The following is a 12500-nucleotide window of genomic DNA, read 5'->3' on the forward strand; positions in this document are numbered from 1 at the left end:
CAAAATGAGGGCTTCCGAAAGAGGTGGGAAAAGATAACAGCTTAAGTATGAGAGGTGTGTCGACGGAACCTAAATCCTCCCGCGTAAAACCCAACCGTCGATCTTGAGTCGCTCTCTTCATGTATATTCGCGGACTTGTATTTCAACCAGCTTTTTTACAAGGTGTCCAAGTATAAAACATGAGTGTCCGAAAGATATATGGTATATCGTCAAAGTGTCAACCTTAAGTTAGCTGTTAAAGGGGCTAGGTCACGCAATTTTAGGCAATTTCAGCACTGATCGAATGGTCATAGAATTAACTAAAATATCAAAATAACTGTTCAAAACTACAGAAGAACTCTGACAAAACACAGGGAAGCCAAGAAGGGACATGGATGGACAAAACTGGAGAGGATTGAAATGGATTGAATTTGGATAAATTGAAAAACGTCGGCCCACCTTTTTTCAAATTTATATCAGTCAATATCAAAATGTCATTTACACAGCTGGAAAATCATTCTCAGTTGTTACGTGGCCGTGATTTTGCAAATGAAAGACTGCCAATTTGACGTTTAGAGCTCATAACTAACAAATTTAAACAAAATTACTTAAAATAGCGTGACCTAGCCCCTTTAAACTCTTATTGAAGGCCGGAATCTTCGCAGCATTTAAATGTTTGAAAATTCCGTCATGTTACTTGACCTGTTTCCAAGGATTTGCGTTTTTGTGCCCAGTTCTCTCACGCGTGCGACTCGGGCATCCGTAGTTGTTACTCAGCTCTGTCAAGCCAACACATGAAGCAAAGAGTGCCCGCGAGCATAAGAATCTACTCAAAAAGCAAGTTGTCGTTTTTCTTCTCGTTTAAGACATTTATTCGTGTTGTTCTGCATTTTTTTCTGAAATGGCAGTTTCGATTAAAAATGGTTTAACAAACTATCTATAATTGTTTTATCTACAATGTAACACCTCACACCGATACCCAATGAAACCGTTAACGGCAATGGAAAAAAAAGCTACACGAAGCTAACAAAGTTTGAGTGAAGGCTTAACAATTAACAAACTATACTATCTCTTAAGGTTAAGAGGATGTGGTAGTGTCTAGATCCAATCGGCGCTTAAAAAACAATGGCTGGTAGCGTTCCAGCGCAAATTTAACTATTTATTTCGCGGCGTGAGCGCTTTCGCGGATGCAAAAGAATAACAAAACGCAATTCAAAAATCGGCATCGGCGACCCTTCGCTTCCACACCACTACGCACACTTCTACTCGAAGAAAATGTGTTTCCATTAGAAACGAAAACAAAACATACTAGTAAAAGTCCGCCTTGGGTTTTGGATCAGGGTAAAAAACACGAAAACTACCCGCTGATGGCAAATCAATGGTCACTGACAAGCAAGCTTAGCGTTAATCTGTTTTGATGAAATGACAAACTGTCAAGACGGAATTGGCAGCGCTTCACAATGCTTCAAACCCTTGAGACATGTAACAAAAAGAAATCCGCGGAGAAAAAGACAATCATTAATGTTACAAATTGACAAATCTTTTGTTTTGTCATCAATACAAACGCGAGGACGTGAAATGCAAGGCCTCCAAGCTGTTCTTTTGTTTTTAAACAGACGAATCTTCAAAAGAAAAACAAACCAAAAAAGGATCAACATCAAAGCACTGCAGTAAACTCTCTTCACATCCTCGAAAGCATAGTGCTGCGGAAACATTGGTCAGCCATAATAATACAAAATGCCGCAAAAAGGTTACATAACATCGAGTTTTAAGCGTGACATGGAACCTTGTACAATTGGTCTAGCCTGATTCTCGGACGGGTCAGGTCGGTCGAGGAGAGAGTGTGTCAGGGGCACCCAACGTCAATTTTCGGAAAATATCTGTCCGGAAGACGATTTGAGATCTAGAATTTTCGGAACCTTTGTTGTAAAATTCCTTGCTTTCCTGCCTGTCCTAGGATTTTCGAACATCTAAAACATGGTATAATTGCCCATTTTTTACGGATTTTTACTCTAAAAAGGTCACCTAGAATTTTCGGGACCTTTTTTTCTGGCTGATATTTTCGAAAAGGTAAGTTTTGATCCCCATAACTTTCGGGGAATTTAGGGGATAAAAATATGCCTATATCTACCGTTTAACTAAGAAAATACGTTTAACAAGTTTTGAACTATATTCTCGTTGGGTGTTCCCGGAGTGTCTCCGCAAGCGACCTCGAGCCCGTTTCTTGAAAGTCCCGAAACTTTTCGGGTTCCACAACTCCCTGTGTATCTAAAGGAAAAACAGATTCTTACGTAAACAATTTCCACCATTTGCTTTTAGTTCTCTTAAAAACATGCTAAAAGACCAGCTTTCTAAAACAGGAGGATGGAAGTTTCACAAACAACTTTTCGGACTCGAAAAGTTATCGAGACTTTCCAGAAACAGGACCCTGGACCTTCTGAAAATCTGGCTACAATCGGTCTAGCATATCTTTAGATCTTGGTGCCACACTCAAAGCTCCTCGTCCAAACGGCCTTTTCGCGCATGCCGAAAAGGCCCGTTAACTAGTGGTTGTGACCAGAAATGGACCCACCAAGAATTAGGTTTGAGCCTTATTGATGAATGTAAAACAATCACGTCGAAATACCACGACAGGGAAGGAAAAACGCTTTGATTTGACTAAGACGAACGGTTTGATGTGGGGCAATATGCAGCTTGAGCTTTTCTCTTTTCGAGAATGATGTTTTTCCTGACACTGATGGGCGGCACTATGTAACTAATAATTTTCGATTCCAATAACCTCATCTGGCTAGACTAGCGGTATAGCGAACATTATGCTCCTAAATCCGTGTTTGACACACTCATCTTTGAGCACAATATTCTTTCCATAAATCAAAATTTGTGTCATCAAAGTGAAACGAAAACCTGAAATTGACGAATCCATTCTGGTCAACTTACTGAAAGCTTACATATAAATTGAACCGTCTTGAAACAAATAATAAGATTTATCAAGAAGCAAGCAACTGGTTCGAAAAAATGTGTTCACAAAAGCAAACCTTTCTAACGACACACCTGAAATTCACACTCTCGTATAGTTTAATAAATTACAATTACTCCTAAAAATACCTCCCTCAAGCCCTCAGTAGAACAATATGCTTATACCAAATACAAACGCTTAAGGTGTTACATTCAGAACTAAATTAACCCACCCTTTACACTGACTAAATGAAAATTATAGCACATCAATGTGACAAAGTTGGCTTAAACTTCTTTAACGGAATCTACAGAAATACGTTGCGATCAGTCGCAAGCGGGCACGGACAACTTCAAATTCACAGATTGGGCACACACCTCCGACCAATCAGTAATAAATAAAATTAACATATTTTCCCAATTGCCTACAGGCGTTTTCCCAAGCATTTGTACCGCGGCACACACAATTTTTTTTTTCGTGCTCTCATTGGTTCGGTTACTGGTCTGCTCGGACATGATCGACCAGTAAAAAGCCATCATTAAGTACAAAAATGGCTAGTTGCACATTGAGTGAAAGTTATTTCCACACATTCCAATAAAGAAGTTTAACAGAAACGTTTTGCAACACTAGTTGGAATCTGCCTGCAACAAAAACGATGTAGCTACCTTCTAACAGGTCGTTAAATTCAAGTTGCGCGAGAGGTGTTGAACATTTCTCTTGTGGTAATTTAATCCCAAAGGAAGAAAATGATTATCACTCACTTCCCACGGGAGATAAACGGTTTTGGTTTGTCGCTGTTTTTAATCCTGGTGCCAGTTTCTCGTCAGCCCTGGAAAGCCATTAGCAAACCTGTTAATCTTGACATAATTTGAAGCGGCGTAAAGACAAAAAGTAATTGCAAAGCTTTACGTCATGAATGTACAAAGAGGATTATGTATACCGGCCTAACATTTAATATGACAGAAAAGGTTCGCATGTGATAAAACGAGGTAAACCAGAACATCCCGAATCACCGAAATATAAAGAAATAAAAAATAATACAATAAAATAGTATAAAGAGTTCGCGCTTGAAGTTCGCTATCTTGGTTATTTCCCGACCAGAATATCGCTACAGAGGTGCTGCCCCGAACATGGAAACAATGTCAAATCATCTACAACCAAAGTCCGGGACGTAATCAACTGGATCGTCAATGATTTTTTGTCGATCAAGTAGCGACTCGGACGAGGAGCTTTCTCAAAGCGTATTTTGGGTTTAACTTATGAACTTTTTATCCTCATGATGGCACCTCGCTTTTCAAAAAAAAAAAAAAGAGAGAGAGATGCGTTCAGGACTAAAAACTGAGTCCCAAGCGAAGTCCTATTCACCGTTCCACACGTTGGGAACAGCGCGCCTGTAACGATGAGCTGGTCAGCGGAACACCAAGAGCGTGAGCTAAGGAAGGCGCCAACCTACTACTACTACTACTACTACTATTATTATTATTATTATTATTATTATTATTATTATTATTATTATTATTATTATTATTATTATTATTATTATTATTACTACTATTATTATTACGGATCACTATAATCATCATTACTGCTGGCACCAAGGGATGTTCCCGTTTTCCTACTTTTAGCAGATGCCAAAGGTTCGGGGCCATCGAGAAACGTACACCAAGGAATGACCGGCTTGAAAATTCACCACCTTCCCACCCTGCCCCTGACAAGGACAGAGGAGGAAGACGGAGCAGTGGATGAGACTACAAGTAGTCTCACCATAATTTTTCCCAGTTCAAAACTACGAGATTTCTTATAGGAAAGAAATATTTGACAGAGCAACCAATAAACCTGCTGAGATATCCAACACCTGTGCCAGAAACAAATGAATATCGAGTGAAACAAAATTGAACAACGCTTGCGTGGTTTCCGCAGACAACAAACGTAACAGTCGGACCGCAAATCACTAAAATCCCAAACTACATGTACCAATGATTTTCGCTGGTCATTTACATTGTGCTCTTTACATACAGAGATTTGTACATAAATACAAGATTCAACGTGAGGGGAGTAACAACCAGGGTTCCATTTGAGTGATACAAAGTTCTGGAACCCTGAAGTCTCATGCAAACATTGCAACAACGTTGCCCAACGTTAGAAAGTTGTTGGTTGACAATACTGTCCACACAAGAAAATTTTTTTTTGACATTTTTTTTTGCTCAAATGAATGAGAAAACTACCTTGAAAAAAAAAATACTTGCTGAAAAGCTAGTGTACCAGGTTTTTTTTTTTTTGCAAATGGCAGCAAAAAATATCTCCTGCAAAAAAATTACTTCGTGTGGAAATAATCAAAGGTTGAAATGTTTTTCTGAGATTCAAGGTTTCTCTGCTGTCTAAAGTAAATGGCCCATGTCCGAGTTTCCGTCTGTCTCCGATTGACAGCAAGTCTTGGTGCAGGAGTATTGGAATGAACATGAGTTTGATTTGCACAAATAATGTTCTTTTGAATGGTTTTGCATCAACACTTACTCTTCAAGCAAGACAAACTGCAATTCTGAAATGGGTTATTCTTGTGCGCAGACAGATACTTGTTACTTAAAAATTGCCAAAAAATGTGCTTGTGTGAACCAGACTGAAGCTTATTTAACAGTTGGTCTTGTCATGGCAATGACTCCCTGATGAGATTATGTTGTTTGTATACAGTAGTTATATTGCAAGTCAACGAATGGTACATGTACATTTGTCTGTAAGGGTTCAACGTACATTTTCACAATGAAATTTTATGAGGGGTTGTCAAAAGTGGCCGGCTACAGTGTACCAGCAAAAATTACCCACCTACTTTTCCTTTTTTGGACGGATTCTCTACTGCATTGTTTATTAGAAGATACTCCATTTTGGTTATTTTCTAAAAGGCAGACAACCCTGACCTGTGCATGATTGGATTAGGTTACATAAATTGTGAAATATTTCAAGGCCTTTCTACTGAATTATAAAAGAGTAAAATTATTGCATGCATATAATAATAATAATAATAATAATAATAATAATAATAATGATGATGATGATGATGATGAGTAAGGTAAAATTCAAATTATTTTTCACCGAAGCTACATCTTAATTAAGTGAATAAAGCAGCTTTTAATGGCATGTGAAAACTCCAAGTTATCTTTTGAATGCTAATCAGAAGTTGAAACATGCAAAACCTTACCACTATCTTTGCTGTCATAATGCTTCCTGCATTCCAACTCAAATTTATGACCTTCACCTTCTTACCGAAAGCAAGGGCAGGTGGGACAAAACATACAAATTGTCATGGTACAAAATGAAGTTCAGTGCTTGAACACTGCTACAACAGTGCAGGATAGTAGATGTTAGTCCATGATGGTAAAAAAGAACCATTTAATTCCATTTGACCACCAACTACTGTATACTAGTGCACTACATTCAACTATCAACTTGCATTAATTTTGCCTTGAAGGTATTAGAATTCTTCATGATAGCTCAAGATAGTTTTCTCGTTGACAACCTGCCCAATTACACTGTACATGTATCAATGATCATTGATAAGTATTACATTTTTATTCTTGGCACTTTCATGTGGCTGGGCAAGGGACCCGTTTCTCGAACGTCCCAAAACCTATCCCTCTGTATCTTCATAACTTCAAGAGATGGGTTTTGAGTAATCAATTTTTTCAATCATTTTGCTTTTAGTTATCTTGAAAACATACTGAAAGTCCAGCTTTTAAAAACAAATGGATGGCAGGTTCACATATTAAAGGCTTTTCTGGTCCGAAAAGTTATTGGGATTTTGGGAAACGGGTCCCAGGCTCTTAAAGCTCACACAATCAAGTCTCAGCTAACGTAACCATGCAAAAAATAATATTAATTACTTGACGACAGTGGATGACGCTAAGGGCAAAAGTCTTGAAAGTGCCAACAATGAATTATGACACCCTTTAGACAGCCCCACAAAATTAATGCTACAAGAACATGAAGGGTTTTGAAAGGTTTTCTGTCTTCTCTTTGTAGTGACGTAGAATTCACACGGGGTTTGGCCTAAAGACAGCCAATAAAAAGCTACTCTATTCAAAATGATAACTTAAACAAAAGTAATGATAAACAAGATAAAAATCACTTCCTTCAGACAATCATTATTGCTAATCTACAAGTGGCTGGCTATAAAAATGAAGGAGGAAAAATGAGACCCCGCCAACATTAGCGGATTGAATAAAAAACAAGTCTCATAGGGACTTGACTCTTGAAAATGGCTTACATCAAGTCAGCCTTTTTACACCTTTGTTACACATATACAATAATATTAAAGTGGGATTAGAGCATGGAACACACTACCTTGGATGATGGGTACCTGGCAAGTAGCCATAGACAGGCACACCATTGCTGAAACTGAGGGCTTCAAATTCCACAAGGAGGGATTGATGATCAGATGGAAAATGAGGGTGTGGCCACCCAATGATCTTGTTTTCTTTGATGTATTGTTTACTGACAGAGCCAAGGACCCCAACTGGAACAAGGAGGTCAGATGTGAAATAAATGTAATCAATCACTCCAGTGAATGAGTACGTCAGGTTGCTGTATGACATCTGCTCCTCAGAGTAGGCTCGCTCAAGCTTAAAGCAATGGGTTAGATCACCAGATTTCTCACCATTCTTGCCATTGCTGAGGCGTGACAAGAACCCTTCGTACTTCATGTCCAGGAAATCTCCATGGTCACTCCGCACCCTACCCTTGTCTAGGAACTCTATTACACCAGAGTTTGGCAATGAGTTCAGATCTCCACAGCACACCAATGGAATGGATTTGCTGGGTGGTGTACCATTTTTACCTTGGAATAAGATAAGGCATGTTATTAGGGACAACAGATGAAATACAGGGATATTACTTTGTAGTTTGTAGGATGATAGCAACTGTTATAATATGAAATGACATGGAAAAATTACATTATTTTATGCCATTAGTATTGACGGTGATGATTATCACTGCAACACTATTAAACAATCATTATTGTCCCGTCTGCCATATTAATAGTACCACTTGATTTGCATACAACTCAAGTATTATACGTAGCTACATGTACTCTACTACCAGAAATTCAGGATATGCGTGCCTTTCCCAATACAGTTGCCATTGTAATAATTATCATACATTGTACTTAAAAGCCCTGGTAACTGCTATAGAGAGAAAGGGATGAAGGGAGACAAATAAAATTTAACAGATACAGTATGCACTCCATTGCATTCTAGATAAGTTTCTCAAGCAGGCTTTACCCATCCCTTATTTCTTCAGGTCCTTGACCCTCGACATCTTCTTATCTGGAACACTGGTTGTGGTTAATCTTGTGCATATTGATGAGTTTCAAAGCATCGTTTAACCACGTATGAGCCCATTCTTACCTCCTTGAACCATAAATCCAGGATTTATTTCCTGCATGATGTTCATCAGCTCATGCATAAGCATAACCGTTTGGATTAATTTCACATCCTTGAATTCAGGATCCCAGTGAATGTGGACATTAGAAACAAGCACTTGCTGTCTAGGCATACTCATGTCATTGGTGTAATTAAGGTAGCCTTCTTTGAGCTCTAGAAGTGCAGCAATGCCGATGTTGTCTTTTGTCATGACCCTGTTCAGCATGTCGTCGGCGCCTGAAGCATTTGCCATGGCTAATTGGTTGAACTCAATAAGGTACTCTTTAACAAAGGTAAATCTAGAATGACAAAATTAATATTCATCTGTAAGGTAAAATGCATAAGTTTAACGTTACTGTTGCAATTATTGTTTTTTTTTTCCCCTTTTTCCTCTAATATATGTTGGCATCTGAATTGTTTTCAGCAGTATTTGGTGGCTAACTTGGGTATAATAGACCCAATCCACAACTCAATGAGGAAACCCGATTTAAATCTCATGGGGTTAAGATTCTTCATGTATTGTATTTGTATTATAACGTAGCATTCACATTTGAATGATATGGGAATACATGTACCTGGAACAAAACATTCATTATTTTGTATTCCCAAAGGGTTTGAATTAGGAACAACAACGAGTTACATGTAGGCAATTTAGATTACTGAGAGGTTGTAAGCAAAAGCATTTTTATTTTTAAAATCAACAATTGGGTGTAAAGATGCAAGTAACATACTTAGATGTTCTATAGAATATTGCACATCCATCCACATATTTGCGATCTTCTTCTGTCATTGTTCTTGCTCTTGACTTTGGACTAAAGATTCCATCATAGCCATGTTGTTGCAGTTCAGGAAGAAAGAAATTAAAGAACTGCTCTGTTTCAATTTCCTATATTACAAACAGACATCCCATATTACAACCAAAACTAATAAAATACTTGTTGTCATTAAGACCACTTTGTTAGTATACATGTATATAAGTCAACAACGAGTATCAAGTAACAGTAACAAACCCAATCATACAGTAGATGCATCAAGGCATTGCCAAGTAGTGGTCACTCACAAATAAGGTCACTCTCAAATAACGTAAATGTAGGCTACATGTATGCTAACAAGCCAGAATGCTAGCCAACAAAGTTCCATGTGTGATACAATCATTGGATAATAAAGCTTATTATAATTATACTCCACAAAATATCGCATTTCTGATTGGTCAATGACAAATGCATAAATTGGTTATAGAGTGAAAAAGAGGTTATAGAGTGCAAGGCTGCTGCCTAACGGTCACCTGGTCGCCTTATTTGCGAGCACAAGCGACCAAATTTCTGAGCGACTAACCCAAACGGGCCCCAAACTTATCACAAGGTGTTTCATCCTCACTTTCTTGAAAATTGGATCCCAGCTGGAGATTAAACAATGAAGAACTGATATGGTTGGAGAGAACGGCACCTAAGCGAAATCCACTAATAAACGACTCTTTAACTTGTAAACTTGTTCAATATTGTTGGGGGGTTTCGTTGCGTTACCTCCTGATAGCACATGGAGACTGGGATGCAATGTTAATGCTGGGTTAACTAATTACTTTGCATACGGAACCCCTGCCTGCAGTGCGTGTGGCAGTCAAAAGTGAGCTACACTGTATTATGTCAATCATTTTCTCTTTCATCAGAAACAGTGCATTTCTGTTTGCAAATGACCTTGTTGTTGATCTACCCACATATAAATACATTATCAATACAGTTTTGACGTCTTCTTACACTTGATTTGAAAAATTTATACATGTATCATACTGAATTGGCTTAAGATACTTAGAAAAAGCACAAATAACAGCCTCAGCACAACAGCTGACCAAAGAATGGCCGCTCACTGGCAACCCAGTTTGGGCACCAATTGAAAGTTTGTTGGCAAAAAGGTTGCCACAAAATCTTTTAAATGGTTTTCTGGTCCTTTAATTGCAAACAATATTGATGTGACGTCGGATAGCACAGTTTTTCCCGCTCGCTGAATTCTGATTGGTCAATTTAAATTTCAGTAGCCCTCGCTGTATGCACGGTAATTCTGGGCTCTTGAAAAATTGTCTTGGGCTACTAACTTTTAATGTTGGAGGCCCAAAGACTTCCCGGAAAATGTTCTTAGGCAGCAACCTTGGAGTGCAATACGGAAGTTGCTATGGAAACAAAGCGATGGAATGATTTTGTTCATTATAATTATAATAAATAAATAATAGTATGAACTTGCTCATGCATTTTGTGATTTATGGTCACTCATGATATTTGAAAGTTCTCAAATTGCACTCACCATAATTTTGGGAACTTTCAAAACATCACTCGTGCCCATATTAAAATCACGAAATGCACTCATGTTCACATGATTTCCTGTACGTGTACATTGCAAGACAGACTGCACTGTACCTGCAAACTGAGAATGTCAGCACCATAATGAAGGATCTCCTTTAATATTGTTGCTTTTCGGTACTCCCAGTTTAAGGCCCATGATGGACAGTAACCATAAATTTGACGTGTACAATACTTGTCGCAGAGCACATTATAGCACATAACACTAAATGTCACTAAATGAAAAAGATAGCAATCAACATGGGAAATCATAATGGTACATGCCAATGCACACTTATTCATGCAAAAGCATTGGTACATCCAATTCAAAAATTCATATTTATGGTGGCTCAAAAGAGCTTCAACAATTGGGAGGGAATGTTCTGTTTATAGGATTAACCCTTTAGCTGCCGAGGGCTCCCCCGTTAGACAGAGTAAAATCATCTGGCGTTAGACAGAGTAAAATCTATAAGTGTCAATTTGCATTTTTGGCGGTGAAAGGGTTAACTCTACAACACTGTTTCATGTAATGGCAATGCTATGGTACCAAATAAAACAACAAGAATTGCTTAGCAAGATGCACTCATTAGTGATGTATACATTATGTTACCAAGACAACAAACGAGTCATCTAAAAACACCCTATACAGTGCCGCTCAAATGACACAGATGCAAAATTCACACACAATACGAGTGTAGGCCTTTGTTATTCACAACCATAATTTTTCTTTTCCTGTTATTGTTTACGTAGACAAAAGAAGAAATTGCATGGCCGCCAACAAGTTGAAAATTTACATACGGCACTGTCAATTTCGATCGGCTAATGCTGACAATTGTTGTATTTGACACCCTTTTGGCAATCTTGTCTGACCTCACTGTCATGCTGAAAATTCACACCAAAAATCGTTCTTTACAGCTGTATTACAACAAAACTGTTGTTCTGTCAATTTTCCTCCCATTTATTCCCAGTTCTCGACTTTCTCCTATCAAGGCTCTTCATCATCATCTGCACCTTAACACCCTCAGTCAGTCTGATTTTTTGTTCTCTGTTAAGTCCGTAGCTTCCACGTCCCCCCATGTTCTCGCATATCATCATTTTTCTCCCTTTTTTCTAAGGTCATCACAGCCATTGGTTTGGATCCCACACAAGTTTCCCCTATAGTTTCTGCAGGAGTGGTGCAACTTTTGCATTTGAGTGTCATTAAGTTTCAAGGGGATTGGGGCAGCGATGCTTATTATTTTGGTTTATCTAGAGATGTCTTCAAAACAGAAGTGACACACTGCAAACTCAATTGCTTTGCAGATCGGGAGTCTTCACTCATCTTAATTCTTTTCCTCTACCTCTTGTTCCCCTTGGCATTGGCAGTTTTATTGTCAAATTCGTTCATTCTGTTTGTTGTGTGACAATAAACTCTTGTTTGCCAAACTTCTTGTGGTCTGTGATAAATGCGAACGATTGTAAATTTCGATGTTAAAAGGCTTTCTTGTGCGCCATTTGTTGATAGGTTATTTCTCTAACAGTAAACTTGATAATGTTTTTGGCTTTAAAACAGATAACAAGCCAGAAGGACTTTGCACCATTTAAGGCCCACCTTCAACCGACAGGCTTTGCGAGCCGTGGAACAATTTCATATCTGAAAATCCTGCCAAAGCTGAAATTCATCCAGTCGGATCCAAACAAACGGTCAAAAAGCCTGTCGGTTGAAGGTCGGCCTTTAATTAAAATAAGCTTATGCTCATAATAATTTTTGCCCTTTTAATGACGTGGCGACCAGCAATTAATTATTTTCACATTCACCACATTATTTGCATCACAGATGATTGAGAG

General features: G+C 38.3%; 1 protein-coding gene and 1 long non-coding RNA gene across 3 annotated transcripts in view; one reads left to right on the top strand and one right to left on the bottom strand.

Moving 5' to 3' along the window:
* Positions 1–12500, top strand: part of LOC138008433 (uncharacterized) — a 586097-nt gene that overhangs the window by 390033 nt on the left and 183564 nt on the right. The window lies entirely within an intron of this gene.
* Positions 828–12500, bottom strand: part of LOC138007507 (CCR4-NOT transcription complex subunit 6-like) — a 26272-nt gene continuing 14599 nt past the window's right edge. Inside the window, exons 3-7 of the mRNA XM_068854469.1 lie at positions 10752–10909; positions 9075–9229; positions 8329–8642; positions 7268–7760; positions 828–3761 (exon numbers count right to left, since the gene is read on the bottom strand). Coding sequence (XP_068710570.1) covers positions 3686–3761; positions 7268–7760; positions 8329–8642; positions 9075–9229; positions 10752–10909 — 1196 coding nt within the window. The 3' untranslated portion in view covers positions 828–3685. The remainder of the gene's footprint in view (positions 3762–7267; positions 7761–8328; positions 8643–9074; positions 9230–10751; positions 10910–12500) is intronic.

This window comes from Montipora foliosa, chromosome 6 (genome assembly GCF_036669935.1).
Source record: "Montipora foliosa isolate CH-2021 chromosome 6, ASM3666993v2, whole genome shotgun sequence".
Classification (NCBI taxonomy): Eukaryota; Metazoa; Cnidaria; class Anthozoa; order Scleractinia; family Acroporidae; genus Montipora; species Montipora foliosa.